The sequence below is a fragment of the Aythya fuligula genome, chromosome 11 (genome assembly GCF_009819795.1).
Source record: "Aythya fuligula isolate bAytFul2 chromosome 11, bAytFul2.pri, whole genome shotgun sequence".
Taxonomy (NCBI): Eukaryota; Metazoa; Chordata; class Aves; order Anseriformes; family Anatidae; genus Aythya; species Aythya fuligula.
In genome coordinates, this window is record NC_045569.1 from 13,863,478 (window position 1) to 13,879,453 (window position 15,976).

At 50.9% G+C, this 15,976-nt stretch overlaps 1 protein-coding gene across 1 annotated transcript in view; it reads right to left on the minus strand.

Annotated features, from left to right (window-relative positions):
- The window catches only part of ACAN (aggrecan), a 46,543-nt gene that overhangs the window by 17,711 nt on the left and 12,856 nt on the right, over window positions 1-15,976 (minus strand). The window contains exons 2-11 of the mRNA XM_032195057.1: window positions 8,629-8,705; window positions 7,730-8,101; window positions 6,601-6,775; window positions 6,114-6,241; window positions 5,227-5,520; window positions 2,677-3,189; window positions 2,013-2,187; window positions 1,455-1,582; window positions 1,017-1,310; window positions 438-632 (exon numbers count right to left, since the gene is read on the minus strand). Coding sequence (XP_032050948.1) covers window positions 438-632; window positions 1,017-1,310; window positions 1,455-1,582; window positions 2,013-2,187; window positions 2,677-3,189; window positions 5,227-5,520; window positions 6,114-6,241; window positions 6,601-6,775; window positions 7,730-8,101; window positions 8,629-8,698 — 2,344 coding nt within the window. The 5' untranslated portion in view covers window positions 8,699-8,705. The remainder of the gene's footprint in view (window positions 1-437; window positions 633-1,016; window positions 1,311-1,454; window positions 1,583-2,012; window positions 2,188-2,676; window positions 3,190-5,226; window positions 5,521-6,113; window positions 6,242-6,600; window positions 6,776-7,729; window positions 8,102-8,628; window positions 8,706-15,976) is intronic.

The following is a 15,976-nucleotide window of genomic DNA, read 5'->3' on the forward strand; positions in this document are numbered from 1 at the left end:
AGAAAAAGAGAGGGAGATAGGACAATCATTTACTAAACTATTTTAAAGAAGCTGTCAACAACTTCCCTACTGACTTTACCTCCAAACTGATATCTAATAAAATAATAAAATCACCTTTGGGATAAAGGCATTTGCAAAAATCCTTTGATCCTCTCAAATTTGTTAATGAGTAAAATATCTTAAATAACTGTTAACTGCACAGGATATGTCCTGAGCACCTCCACGCTTCCCAGCACACTCCTCTGAAATGCACCTGAGACTGTTATGTGAAGAGCTAACTCCACATGATAGGAGACCTCTGAGCTTCCTCTTTGATTCCTGGATGCATTTGGAGAGGATTTCCCCATGTGAGGACACAGCCTGTTTATTTTAGGAGTGCCCTGGCCCTACAAGAGCAGCCAAACATGACCCAAGAGATGGAGAAGCACCTGACCCACCTGAGAGCAGCGATACGTCGGTTGGGAAGACCTCTGTTCCCCAGGCTGTTTGATTCTCAATTTCGGTAGATAACTCCATCTCCACAGTAGTTTCCTCTCCAGAAGGTATCCCCTCCACTCCAGGGATCACTTGGGTTACCATCACCTCTTCTTCAAAGAGTGAGGTAACCCCTTCCTCCTCCACAGATGGCAGAGCTGGAAAAAAAAAAGATATGGAGGGAGTTTCCAGGAATTCGCATTCTCAGGTGAAGTGGCTGCATAAGGGATGAGCCAGACACTAAAATAATGACCCATGGTGAAAAAGTAGACAAAGACTCTGATAATGGAAGATTACTTCTGACAAGCTGAGCAGAGAAGTGGAGGCAGAGGGAATTGGGTGAGACTTTTCCTCTGAGGGCTTATCAAGACAATAAAGTAAATACATAACTATGAGGATGTGCCTCTGAGTTCCCAGAAGAAGCAACTCTTTGGTGGATCCTGCTTATCCCAAACTGGGACCCTGATGTGCCCAAGCTCCCTCATGAAACCCCGCTCCCTGAGCAGGAAGGTGTTTATGACCTACGAGGGGTGGGATGGTACCTCTGAAGCAGAAGGCGTGATGCCGTGACAGCGGGTCGGGAAATCCCGTCTGGTTGTAGTGCTGGTAGATGGTCCTGACGCCGGGTGCATCTCCCCCGCAGGCGGGCCGGGGGCTCACGATGGGATACCGCAGGCTGCCGTCGGCTAACCAGCCCGGGTAGCATCTATCCAGCCCCTGCTTCCAGGCAGCGTGGAGCTGCCCCACAGAGGCCAGGGTGGCATTTTGGCTCTCACAGTACTGCTGGGCTTCTTGGAAGGTGAACTGCTCTGGTTGGGTGGCAAAGAACACCTCACCTGAGGGATAATGGAAAAGACAAGCATGAGTCTTGGAACCTCACCACACTTGGCATCCTGTGGCACATCTGCCCAACCCCAGACGTGGGGGTGTGGAGCACGTTTTGTTCCACAGTAGAGCTCAGAGGAACGGGGACAACACACCCTTTAGCCTGTCGATGTAGCAGTACACATCGTAGGTCTCTGAGGCTGGGCGCATTCCATACGACCGCACGCCCGGAGAGCTCTCTTTGTCTCCCACACAGTTACTGCGGGGATTCACGATGGGGTACCTACAGAGGGAAGAGAGGAAGCAACCCAAGCTCAGCTTTATGAGCTCTGGATGAAGGATCTCCATGTATTTGGGAACAGGACACAAAGTCTTCACATTTAGAGGTGCTCAGAGACCCCAGCACAACTTGGAAACAAATTTAACCCGCACTTCCAGCTCAGGGCAGTAAATACAATTTTTTCCTCCATCTTTCCTGCAATGTGTCAGTATGCTGTGAGGCTCAGCACTGCAGGATGCTCACACAGATTAGGAAAGGGGTGGGACAGGTTGAGAAGGAAGGTCTATCAGCCACTACTGGATATGATGAGACAGCCTTAGGGCAGCTTCAGCTGCTGACGATCAGAGCAGCAGGGCAGACCGGAGTGAAGCCCCAAGCTCATGGCTGAAAAGTCATTTCAGGGGGTGCCTTGCCCTCGTCTATATGGTTTTACCTGACTGTCTGGTCCCGCAGCCAGCCGGCATCGCACTGATCGAAGCCAGCCTCGTAGGCAGCCTGGAGCTGCTCGGGGGTGGCGATAACCGCGTTGTTCTGCAGGCAGGCCTGCTGGGCTTGCACGAAGGAGAGGGCGTATCTGCTGGTGGCGGCGCGGTAGTGAAACACCACACCTGGGGGAAGAGGAGACACGGTGAGACAGGGCACACAGGAACCTGCCAAACCGAGATGTGTGACGAGATAGGGTCTTCCTGATGGCAATGCAAGGGCTGCCGCCTGTCAAACCCACTTTGATGGAGATCCCTCACTCATTGAGCTCTGCTGCTTTATAGGGTGATGCTCTGGGGATCTCTTTAGCCCTGCTCTGGGATCTTGCTACCTTGGCTTCCCCCTTCCCTGGAGCCAGATGTCCATGGGAATGTAGATATGACCACTGCAGCCCCAAGCAGCAGCCACCTGAGCCCTTCCAGCACATGTTGAGGTGTCCCACAGCCCTCCTGTCCCACCACAGTGGAGGCATTCAGCCTGCCTGTGACCCCAAACAGGCCTGCATGCCTCCAGGGAGCTGGGTGCCCTCTGTGATGGCAGAAGCTCAGACTTTTCAGCTTTTCAGTTATTTCTAGAAGCTGACCTTCAGGCTTCTCAGAGTTGTGCTGACTTACCAGTGGGGGAAATGGGCTGCCGGGGGATGAGGGCGACATCAGGGGCTGCTGTCACTCGCACAAGATGATCTTCCACTGTGAACACCGAGGCAGGCTCCAGCCCTGGTGTGGCTGTCACCCCTATGGCCTCCTCCACCGAGCTCACCTCTGCCATTTCGGTGGTGACAGTGGTGACTGATACCAACGTCGTGACCTCTTCGGGCACAGCCCACACCCCCGTGACTTCCTCTCTGGTCACGTTCTCCTCCCCAGGGGATGCTGTCTCTCCCGTGGCACCGGTGGCGAGGAGATCGGGGAAGCTGGTGAAGCCCTCATACAGCTCGGTGGCAGCGGGGGTGATCTCCATGGGCTCCAGGGTCGCAATGCTGCCGCGGGCCTCCTCCTCGGTGGCGTTGCGGGGCAGGGGCAGCTCCACCTCGGTCTGGGTGACGGTCTGCACGGTGAAGGCACTGCCCAGCTCGCTGCCCACCTCGTCGGTGAACTGCCCCGGGACTAGAGCCTCAAAGTCGTCACCTGCATCATGAGACAGAGCAAAGTGAGCAGGGGGCAGTCCTGAGAGGTGTGCGGTGCTGGGGCTGCCTTGGAGGAGCTGGGTGTTTGCTGGCTGTGAGGTTAGCAGGAAAATCCTGATGTTCTGGTAAAACACATGGCTTTCCTTTCTCCACTCTATGACAGCCCAGCACGGAGGGCATAGGTCTTGGAATCACGGGATGGCTTGGGTTGGAAGGGACCTTAAAGCCCGTCCAGCTCCAAACCCCTGCCATGGGCAGGGACACCTCCCAGCAGACCAGGCTGCCCAAAGCCCCATCCAGCCTGGCCTTGGATGTTGATGAGTTCGAGGCAATGACTCACCACAGCTGGGAAAGCAGAGGACTTTCTCTGTTCTCCTCCCAGCTCCCGTTCCCGGGAGCATCTTGCCCATATCCAAGTCTGCACTGACCTCTAGTGCCTGCTGCAAGGAATTTAAGGTGGCCGGGGGAAAGCAGGGGACTGGGGAAACCTCCACAGCAGGTCTGAGCCCAACAGAGGTGCAGGGAGACACTTGGAGCCTCACACTAAGAGCAAGAAGCCTCACCAGGATCACTGCCTCCTTCTGCTCTGCGAGGACCTAGGAACTCATCACACCCAAGAACGCTTCCTCCATCACCAAACACACTTGATCAAGTGCATCACTCCCACCTTTCCCCTCCCAAATCACCTTCCTGCACAAGCCACATCCCTCAGGGGTAGGAGAATGTGCTTGCTGATGCTCCACTGAGCAGGTCAGCCTACAGCAGGGATGGGGGCTTAAAGAGCAGCATCAAACAGAACTGAGGTCGGGGAGGGATGGAAACACTGCAAGGCAAATATCTGCTGGGGAGGGAGAGCTAACAAGACACTGCCAGGCTTTGCCTCTAAGGTTGTTGTCCCCGCTCTACTTACTTCCAATTCCATTTTCCTGCTAGTTCATTTTAGGTCGTACCTCTTAGATCTTAAAGGATTCAATAAATTAGACAGAGATGTTCAGACGAGGACTGGCTGTACTCAGAGGTTTTGAATGCTTGCCCTGAGATAACCGGGGAGCTGTGCTGATTGGAACCATCTTTGGCTTGGCCACATTGATGGATACCAAGAAGTCTGAGAGGTTTTACAGGGACAGGCACTTGGACCTTCTGATACTCTGAACACACCTATTTGGCACAATAGGCCTGGGAAAAAGGGTTTCAAAACACATCTTCTTGTTATCATTTCTGCAAAGACGGAAGCCTTATTCGAATGCTGACTGCTGGCTGCCCTGAGCTGACCGTACACAGCTGTGCTTCACCCCCTTCTCGCTGCAGGGAGAAGAGTGCAGTTAGAAGAAAGAGGGCATCACAGGGATGCTCCGCACTTCCCAGGTGCAATTTTGCCCCATTTACAGTTGCCAGAGACTGCTGCAGCCTCTGATTCATCCCAGCACGGAAACTAAGTGTCTGCACCACATCACAGCACTAGACAGGGTCAGATCTGTTCTCTTTTCTCCTCTTTTCCAGCATTCAAAGTCCTGTACAAAAAGCACCTGGGCTCTGTTCCATGTCTGCTACCAAAGCTGGAAGGCGTGGGGGCACTGGGGAGCAGAGGACTGTGTTGCTCCCCCCTTCCTGGAGCTCTCCTGCACAGCACAGGCACCCGTGCACTTTCTGGACTCTTTGCTTCCAACCTGAACATGAATGAGGGATTCAGACCAGGTCCCTTTGCCTCTGTGCTGCTCTGCAGTGACCAGCAACACTGAATTACTACCTGGCAGTGCCTGAGATGAAAAATGACCAAGAGTGGAAAATTCTCCCCTCCATCAGCCTGTGTGAATTATTACAATGAATTTAATTCACGCTCCTAGACTACACTACTGGATGTTTTCTCAAGAAATATTTGGGTAGTCCCACCTGGTCCTCTTTCAAACCAGAACAGAAAAACCTCCGGTGAGCACTGCGACAAAAGAAAAGCACTGGGGACCTTTCCAGGCTAAGATAGCTGTGTCCAAGGAGCTGCTCCTTGCCTGCAGGGTACAGAGACGTCTCTTACTGCACTCACCGCTGTAGCAGATGGCGTCGTAGCGGGAGTGGGGGTGCGGGTACCCCGTCTGGTTGACGTACAGGTACACCGTGCGCACGCCCACCAGGTTGCCCCCGCAGTTGGGCCGTGCTCTGGAGATGGGGTAGCGGACGCTGCGGTCGGCCAGCCAGCCCGCGCTGCACATGTCCATGCCGTCCTTCCAGGCCAGGTACAGCTCCCCCGTGGTGGCCAGCCGTGCTCCCAGGCTGCGGCACTTGTCGAATGCTTCCTGGAAGGTGAACTTCTCGGGGGAGGTGGCGTAGAAGACTTTGCCTGCAAGCAGAGCATCCGTCAGCACAGGGATTTGGTGTCGGGTTTAATCCCAGTTCCCTCTCTTTTCCCTTTCCCAATCCTGAGTGTGGATAAGAGGAAAAAATCCTGTGCACTACAGCTGAGCTGCAGCCCCACCTTGTGACTATCTCTAGAGACCAGAAGAAAGGGAGTCTTGTGGAGTAGATAACTGAAGGAAAACACGCTCAGCTAGCTGGAGTCATGGGGTAAGAGGAAAATAAAGGACAATTTCACTTCTGATGTGCTGAATATTTCATTGGGCCTCTATTATAACCACGGGTGGTGGACACTTCTGGATATCACAGCCCTGAATGAGTGATCAGAGACAAGCAGGATGGCGCGGCCTCTGGTGGAGGTTAGTCCAGCTCCACCCTCTGGGCTGCATTAGTCATTTGACATTAAAATCGTCCAAGGTCTAACAAAGACACCGTAGAGAACATACGGCCTGGCTGGGGGATGATGTGTTTTTCATCTGTAACCTGCCATCTTCTAGGCCCTTTGTGCACTGTTGTCTGCTCTAGGCATGAGCAGAGCTTTGGCAGCTCCTGCACCTGGCAAGAACCCCCCCGAATCACCTTGCATTTGCTCTGCATAGCAGTAAACATCATAGGTTTCGTCAGTCTCACGGACACCGTAGGTCCTCACTCCTGGAAACTCATCCTTGTCGCCGTAACAGCGCTCCCGGGGCAGGTGGATGGGGTACCTGGGGGGAGAAAATGTGTGGGGAGGTGGGAGCGGGACCCCCTGAGACCCGCTGTCCTGCTCTCCCCACCATGGTCCCGGGCTCCACACCAAGGTGCCTCCTCGTGGGGGCTGAGCCACACTCGGGGATCTTTCCTTAGCATCTGTTTCATCCATCAGAGAGGAAGGATTGGGGTTAAGCTGTTGTCCACTCAGCTGTCCTCCTAAAGGTCCCTCCCCAGCAGGAAAAACCTTGCAGCCCACACCTCCCCCTGCACACCAGCAATCACGAGACCCTCTATTTCACAGCTGCATCCCACCCACCCCCATCCAGCAGCTCATCATGGGACTCCTGCCCTCACATCACAGCCCTGCCCTTACCTGACAGTCTGGTCAGCCAGCCAGCCGGCATCGCACTGCTCGTACCCGTCCTCGTAGGCAGCCTGCAGCTGCTCGGGGGTAGCAATGACGGCGCTGTTCTGGATACAGGCCTGCTTGGCCTTCTCGAAGTTCAAGGTGTACCTCGTGGAGATGGCTCTGTAGTGGAACACGACGCCTGGAAAACACAACGGGCATCAGCGGCATGCCTGCTGGGGAGGACCCAGCCCCTTCCTTCCACGGGAGTTAGGGATGTGGAGAAAGGGATGAGAAACGATGGATGTTTGTGCTGATTTTCTGTGTTTTAGCATCTCGAGCCCAGGGTGACTCGGTGACTGCTGCGTGTGTTTGAAGGGTGCAACCCCCTGCTCCTGCAAACACCCAGGGAAAAAGAACAATATTTCATATGAGGCGTACCACTTAAAATCTCTGGATCATCTGAAAATGTGAGTTGTGTTTTTTGATAAACAGGGGGCTTTCCGAGGGAAGGCTCTCTGCATGCTCTGGTCTGGCATCAGCCAAGTGGAAAATGCATTGGGAGGCAAAGAGGGGGCTCCCAGCCCGTGCTGTGCCTGTGCCCAGCAGAAAGCTCCTCGTTTCTCCTGCTGTGCTGGAAGCAAGACCCGTGATAAAGATAAGGATCATAGGATCCTTAAACTAAACGATTTTTTATCCACCTATGAGTAGGGTGGGCTTTTTAAGACTGTGGGGAAAGGTTTTCCAGAACAGACCAATTCTCCAGCTGAGGGCATCCCATCTCCTAAAATGTCTGGATGAATTAAAAGGTTTTGCGCTAGCCCTGTTCCTGCCTCGCTCTGAGCAATAGCTCAGCATACCCAGCACCACCTCCTGACAAGGGCGTCATCCTCCTGCCTCTAACTCACCTTCTGCCAGAAAAGTCCTTTTATTGCCATGTACTCAGCCATGAGTCATTTCTGCTCAGTTTAGTCTGCCGCTAACCTGCTGAAATAAAAGCTTGGCCCATGGCTTCTGCTCACTTGTTTGTGACCCTATTTGAGGCCTGACCAAAAGGGCTGATGCTTATGGGGAGAGCAGCACCTTCCCTGCCCATATATTTCTTCCCTTCTGCCCAGCACGATCCTGGGAGGAAACAGCAAAGGCAGGGTCTCACCTTTCACCAGGACCTCTATTGTGTCTTGCCTGTCCTCAATGCCGTACATCACTTCACAGCGATAAATCCCAGTGTGGTTGGATCTCAGCGCCTTGATTTCCAAGGTGGCGTCGGTGGGGATGGCGGGGTAATTGGGCAAGGAGACCACCTCCCTGTACTCCGTGTTGAGCCGGATTTTCCCACCGGTGGCCACGAGCAAGACAACTTCTGTCCCGTTGGAGAGCTTGCTCCACTTGATCCGCGGGGTCAGCAGAGCACTGGTGTCCTCCTCCTCCGGGATATTGAAGTAGCAGGGGATGTTCAGGGAGCTGCCCAGGGCAACGCGCAGGGGAGACTGCTCAGGTATCTTCACTTCCAGGCCATCACTACTGTCTGCCAGTTCCCAAACAAAGCAATGGTTACAGAGGTAATGCACTTTATCCAAAATATCCAGTGCTTCTGTACGTCCCCAATGCCTGTCTGCTACGAAAACTACCCACACGTTCAGGTGAGCCCTTTCTGGTCTAGTCTGCAGGAAATGCTTTGCAGAAATGGAAGTTACAGCAATGACCCTTGCTCCGTGGTTACTCTTGGGAGTTGGGATGTGGGAATGAAGGGAATGAAGGGCTGTACTGCAGCGTGCCTACTGCCTGCAACACGAGATCACACCTGATAGGGCTGAAAAAAGGGGGAATGATGAAATTCCCTTGGTTTCCCCCTAAATCCACCTTACGCTGAGCTACCCCCCCAGCTCCCCAGGCACTAGGACAGTGATGGACTGTGGCTGCAGCCACCTGGCGAAGGGCTCCATGTGTACACAGAGGAACTTTTGGGCACACCTAGAGATGCCCACGCTCGGGTTTGGGACCTGTGTACAGCACCTTGCTTGGTGCCGGCTCCCTGCGCCCCACAGCACGTACCTGAGAGCACCACAGAGGCGGCCGCGGTGATGGCTCGCAAACACACAAACACTAGTAGTAAAGTGGTCATAGTTTACCTGCAAGAAACAACACAGGAGAAAGGATTTATGACAGCTGCATGTCCATGCAGAGTAACGTGCTGCGGCATGGCAGGGTGATGCTCTCGGCTGCCTCCTGCACGAGGCTGGCAGGGGGAGCACAGGAAAGGAGCCCTTGGGCAAGTAAATCAGATGCTCTCATGTACAACAGACCTAAGTGTCACTGTAGATCACTTATTGTATTTTTCTCCCATTCTGTCTCTTGTGGTTCAGTCTTCCCTGTGGAGCAGAAAGACAATTTTCCAACAAATTCTCCCAGTTATTTTGTATTTACACCACAGGGACCATCACAACTCACAGCAGGAGCTGCCCCTCACCAGCATCCTCCATCCAAGCCAGCACTGGCTCTCAGGACAGATGCCTGGATACATCTTGTACACCTTAAAATGCTTGAAGGGAAATCTGCTTCCATATGGTGAAAAAGCCAAAGGTTACAATGCTTTGGTCCAATTCATTGCACCGACAGCATACATAGGTGTAACTGCACATGGATCCTGAATTGACACAGCAAATCCCCAGGATACAATTCTGGGCATCCTAACCCACCCAGTAAGTATCCTGTTGGGATCCATCAACGAGTCAGAGCCACCTGTTACTTCAGAAAGCTTTAGGAAAAGAAACGAGAATCCTCCCGACGCTGAATGGCAGAAGCAATAAAGCCTCGACCAACTAAATTAATCCTAAACGGATTATCATTCATAACTGTTCTGAGGTATAATATCATCAGATTTTTCAATAGCCATGAGTGCTTGGATCAGTTTTAATATTTCCAATAAAAACCGCATCCTCCGGCAACCCAGCGCTGTTTGGTGTTTCAGCACTGACTCGGAAGGAAGGACCCCACCTGCTGAATCACCAGAGTTTCCTCCCGGTCACCTGTCCAAATATCGTCTGCCTCGCTGCTGTGGTCCAGAAAGATCCCAGCTGGCAGGGAACATCCTGAGCATATGCCTATCGGCCTGGCAGAAAGGGCCACGAAATATCCTCGCTGGCACAAGTCGAGGCCAAAAATAAACCTCATCCTGTACAGCCCAGCATTCGCCTTTCGCTTCTGAAAAAAACTGACCTCCCTGCACTCATCCATTTCAACGTGATACACTGCAAAATGTCATCTTTTTGAAACTTTTAGTTAAAAGAGACAGCTACACCGGTGGAAAACAGGACAGAGCAGGGCTGGAACATGTTGGCAGAGGAGCAGGAGGCTCAAGGTTGCAGCTGTAGGGCTGGGTAAGGTCAAACCGGACATATCTCAATTTCTGTTGGGCTTGGGAATAAAAGATAAAAGGGCCAAGCTCAAGGAGAAGCTGTGGAGTTGTGTGCATGTTTGGGTGTCTCTTCAGCTAGGAATGGTATATACTTGTGTAAGCAGCTTAATAGGAACCAAGGAAACACCAGCCATGGTACAGGCCATCAGCAGAGGGAAATGAAGACAAGTGTCATGGTGTGGTGCTGCAGGAGAGGCCGAGGGGTTTGGCACTCAGTATTTAGGGAAAAGCAGGGGCATGTGGCCATCGGATGGGGTGGGGGACAGTGAAGTGCCTTCTGCTCCTCAGCAGGCAAGGAGAATTGGAAACACCATCTGCTCTGGATAAACAGGCTGAAATCAGCGTGCCCAGGAGTCCTTACAGAGCTGGCTGTGTAAATTGCTGGCCCACTGCTGTGCAGTTTTAATCTGTGCTGGAGCACTGGGGCAGGTCCCGAACACCAGAACACTGTGCCAAGATTTAGCAAAGATATACAAAGAAGAACCTCCTAAATACACCCTGGCTTGACTGACACCAGCTCCAGGCAAAATAATGGGAAATCTGATACAGACTTCAATTCATTAAGCACTGAAGAAAAGCCGTAATATTATTTTTAGTTGAAGCACTTGCAGAGAAAACAGGTGCTTCCAAACTTGATTTTGTTAGTTGGAATGATTCAAAGTGTGCCTGATAAATCTGCCTGCAATATTTTAATGGAAACAGATATAAAAATTATCCACCGATGAACAAGGGACGCGGAACATGGCTGAAAATGGGATGCTGTGTCCTAGCGAGCAGGACAGAATATATCCACGGGCGAGGATCTGAGGGCTGGAGGAAATGCCTGATGTGGGGAGACCAGGAAGCCTGAATCGAGTTATTGTAACAACAACGGCGAGGACTGAGAAGTTGACCATAGTGCACAAACATCTTTTCAGGCAGAAGCTGCGGGTACTGAAGGGCTCTTTAATCTAACAGAAAGGCATAACGAGAACTAATAGCTGGGAGCCATATGCCAAGCAAACTCAAACGGGAAACAAAGCCCACATTTTAAACAGGAGGTGATGGATCAGTGAAACTGGCACCGAGGGAAACAATGGAGTTTCTATCCTTTGGTAGCTTCAAATCCACACTTGAAAACTTCTTTGGAAGATATGGCTTAGGCAAATGTGAGCTACTGGGTTCCATACGGAGCTATCTGGGAGAAGTTCAAAGGGTCTAGATACAGAGGAGATCAGCCCAGGATGGTTTCTTCTGACATTAAAATTCATGAATACAAATATATCAATGTTTCGATCTCTGCTCTTGTATTATTAATCTTGCCTGGCTCTAGGCAGTACAAAGAGCCATGAATATCATGCAAATTTTTTAACTGCTTTGTAGGATCGAAGGCAAAAAGACATCCTACGAAGTTAACTCCCTTCCCTCCTCAGTTTAAGCGAACCATCCCTGAAGTCTGCACAGGATAGGCATTAGGAGGGAGAAAGAGATTTAGGGGTAAGCTGCCAGTGACGGAGATGGATGAGGGCTTAACCCTTATTTTGGGGAGCCCCTTCAGGTTATAGATCAGTCACTGAGGACACATGAGGCACTGCAAAGAACTTGAAGCAGATACAGCTTCAGCATTTGGGCAACCCTTTATGCTTTGGGAGGAAAAAAATCCAAACATTGAAGCATATTCTTGTTTCCTTAGAAGAATGCTTCCTACAGGCACAAACAGCTGGGGACTGGGCATCGAGAGCCCTGCTGGCCACTGCTTCCACCACAGAGCAGCCTGACCTCACCTGAGGGACATCTCCCTGGATTAAACTGGGGTTGTGGTTGGGCTCAGGTAATTTCTGCTTGCACCATCCCAAACCTGCCCTACCAGCGACATGAGAAATGAAAGAGACACTGAAATATAATGGGAGCTGAAAACTCTTTCAGGGTCCCTGTCTACAGCACGCTACTAGTGATTTGAGTCCCACACAGTTGTTGTTTCTGTGTGCATTGGCAGTGGGTAGGAAGAGAGAAGGCTCACCTATACATCAGTGGGACTTCACAGGACAAAATGCCCTAAATGGAGGAAATTCAGTGTGTCACAAAAGCTAAGACAAGCTTGTGCACTCCTGGTCTCACTCGAGCCTTATACTGATCTTCCACATGGAAAAAGTAGCCTCATATGATATCTGCTGGGACCTGCAGTATTGCCACAGATTAGCTTAGCTGTAGGGAAAAAAAAATCCACAGAACCCAGAGGCAATGCCTTTTCCTTGTGAGCAGCGGTTAAACAAATCACAATAATAATGTTTTGGGTGTGCTCTGCCAAAGCATTGACTCCCCGCAGGAAGAAACCCAACCTACTCCTCCGGGTGCTGTTTGCAGTGCTGATCTCCATTCTTCTCTCCCTGTAAGCATGCCAGAGAGATCCAGCCTGGAGCCTGCACGCAGGATTCATGGTGCTGGGAAAGCCTGTGACCCTCACCCCGTTGTTACAGCGAGGCTCCGTGCTGCAACGCCGTGATGATGGCCAAGGGTGTGATAACCAGCAAACAGCTGCCTCAAGGAGCAGCTCTGGATTTAAATAAAGAAAAACAGCCATCTGCTGAGGGAACACCAATCGCACATATGATGGAGATCTGGTCTGCCTAGCCAGGGGATTTGGGTTGCTCTTCTCATTCTCAAGCAGACACACAGCACGTGCTGCAGGACTGATGACTGCTGCCTGTCAGAGCAGAGGGGGTGATCAGCTCAGGTGTGGGTGTCCTCTCTACAGAGGTCTGGGTTTAGATTAGATGAGCCATGCTCAAGGAGCACGAAGGCACAGTTCAGCACGTGGGAGAACCAATGTGAGAGGTGTGTGCTCACAGACACTGGCTCGTGCTGAGCTGCACGGCTGAGTAAAGGCAGAGCAAAGCCCAGAGCATCGCTGGCTCAGGATCTTAGTGGTGGCCAAACAGCTAAGGAGAGAAGTGTTGGGGACACAGACAATGCCTCCACCTTTTGCATTATAAATAACACAGGTTTCTGGTGATAACTTCATTTGACTGTTCTTTTGAAAATGCACAAGGTAACCTGGCTGATAGTAAAAGGTGGGCTGCAAAACCCATAGGAGCTACCAGGTCGCTGCGTCACTTAAATTCAGTGGCAAGGTTCTTACCTCCTAGGAGAAAATATAAACACCTTGAAGAGAAGAAGCTCTGCAGACACAGTGGTGGAGCTCTTCCTAGGGTGAGTACTAACTCGGGGCTGTCCAAGATCTATCAGGGAGCACTGGGAGGGACTAATTCCTGCAGCACACATCCACCACAAGGAGCTCTGCTCACACTACCCTTTCTGCAAGGTCCATGCTACAGAAACACCTCCCAGCCCTGCAAGGAACTTTCTGGCAATGCTGTGTTTGCTCTTGCTGGAGAACAAACGGGGCAGGGAGCTGTTGTGGCAAGTGGCACACTGCAGCAGAACAACCATCCTCGCACAAGGTACCAAGCAGCCTGGAGGAAGAATAATCCAACCGAACTGCCACAGAAATCCCGGCCATCCTACCTGCTCTAACCATTGACCGAGACACGAGCAAGGCCCTCTCCGATTCAGCCCGGGCCAGGAAGAGCTCAGGAAAGCTCTCACCTTTCCAAAAAAGACAGAGCCGGGAAATGCTGGTAGGCTCAGGAGCTCTCCACCCCGGAGAACAACTGTCCCTTTCACCGGAGTTTATTGCCACTTTATTTTATGCCTAAGGCCGTGCTTCTGTATCAGGTTGTGTGCAGGCTGTCCTAAATTGGCTGCATATAAATATGTTTATTTGAGAATCTAAGTGTGTGTGGAGGAAAGTGTGTACATATGTGCAGACAGGTTTAATCCCTTACTCTTCCAACCCTGTCCCCAGGTTTTCAAAGGCCTGAAGAATCTGGAGAGAGCAAGAAAAAGAAAAGTCACTGCAGTCAAGGCCCAACAAAGTGCCTACAGAGTAAGACTGTGCGGTGGAAAATAGCCAGATGGCCCACTTGCAGCACAGTCTAACTTGTTTGCTTGCTGGAAAGCATTTTCTGTTCTAGTTTATTTTAATTGAGTCCCATCTGCAGTTTCTCCTGTGGCCTTTGCTTGTTCCATACCACGTTAATCACCCTTGTTGCAATTAAATTTATTTTCATCACCCTTAATCCTGCTGTTGTCCTTATTTTTATTTATTTATTTATTTATTTTTGGACGGGGGTGGACAGGTCATTTTAAGCTTTCTTGTTCCTCAGTTTTGGAAGACCTTTAATAGACTTACATATTGTTTCTGGCAGCTAATAAAATGCCACTCATTAACTAGAAGATATGCCTGGGCATAAAGGTGTTTTCCAAAGACAACATTTCCTTTCAAACCGTGGATATAAAGAGGCTCCTGAGCATGAGTCAAAACCAGCAGTAGTCATTTAGCCTTGGCCTCTCTCTCTTCAACTAGTTTTCCATTCCCTGTTTATTCTCCATCAGACCTTAGTATCCCTAGGACACCTCCATCCAGCGCTGATTCAGGTACCAGCACTGAGGACTGAGGGCACGATGAGGCTGGAGGAGACACCACCACCCAGCAGAGACATCAGGAGGGTCCTCATGCCCGGTCAAGCAGCGTGCTCCATGTCCTTCGAGAGTGGTTTCACCTCTCCCGTGTAAAACGACAGACCGTTCCTCTATGATCTCTGGGAACAAACACCTTATTGTCCCCCTGCATGTTCCCAGGACTGAGAGCGTTTCTGTTAAAAACCTCAGCCAGGTCCAGGAAATGGGAGGGAAGGAAGGGGAGAAAAAAAAAAAAAGTGAGGAGGGTGGGCAAAACTCATTTTACTTCTTCTTTTTCTTTTTTTAAATAAGGCAAACTTTGGAACTGAAATACGGTAATAAATGCACTCCTGTGATTTTTCATGTTTTTTCAGCTGTAAAGAAAATAGGAGAAATATTCCATTCTGTCTGGCTTCCAAACCATTCTGAGAGTAAGGTCTTTATGTACAGAGCAGCTTGGATGCTGCTCCCGCCTGCTCTGCCTCTGAAACTGTCCCTGGAACAATAAAGCCCTTTTTTCCCCAATCAGGAGGACACACGGCAGTTACTGCTCTGATACTGTGTCATCGAGGGATGTCGTCCTCCCCGCTGACAGCCCCGCACCGCTGGCTGCCTGCATTGCTACAGGAGATGGCAAATTGGCAGCGCCGAGGTGTGCTCAGCGTGCAAGACAGAAAACAGAGAACGGCAGCTGAAGACTAGGAAAAATGTCAGGTTTCTGCTGGAGCCTCAGCTGGCTCCTGTCCTGAAGCACCCCTTGCTCCTGCAGGCACGACCATAGCCAGACGCAGCTCTGCTCACACCCCCGGGGCTGGTATCAGCGTGCCCCTCAGCCATATCGTCTGGTCCAGAGCTCCTCTCTCTCCTCCTCTACAAAGAACCAAATTCGCCCCGACCTGTAATTTTGGTTCAGTGTTTTTCCATTTTCCATGTCTTTATGGCCTTTCCTTTAATAAAAGAGCTCCAGTCTGTTATAATTTGACTGTTTGCTTAATTATATTGCACTTACACTACAGGAAGAGCCAAAATACCCAAGGATGTGTGGACAAGCCTTCAGCAAGCAGGATGCCAAAGGAAATCTTGGTCAAGCCGAAACAGTCGGATGCTAGGCTTGGTTAGCTACCCAGGCTCAGACTGGGTCTGGAACTAATGGCCGGCTGAACACAAAAAGCTTTATAAGCATTTATCTTTTTTTTCTGGTAACTACCACAGAATGCCTCTCATTCTCCCCTGATTTATACTGGTTTTACATTACATGTCCATTAACTTCAGCAGCATTTCTCCATATTTTTATTTTTTATTTTTTCCTGAGATCAAGCAGACCTTGCCACCAGCCACCCCCAAACTAGTTCTTGTGTAGGAAGGTCAAAACTGCCTGTTGCTTGCAACACACATGGACAATTTTCCTGTCATTTGAGGACAGAGAAGCTTCAAGATGCCCCCTCTGGTGAGCAGATGGCAGCTGGAGTCTCTCATGCAAGCTAC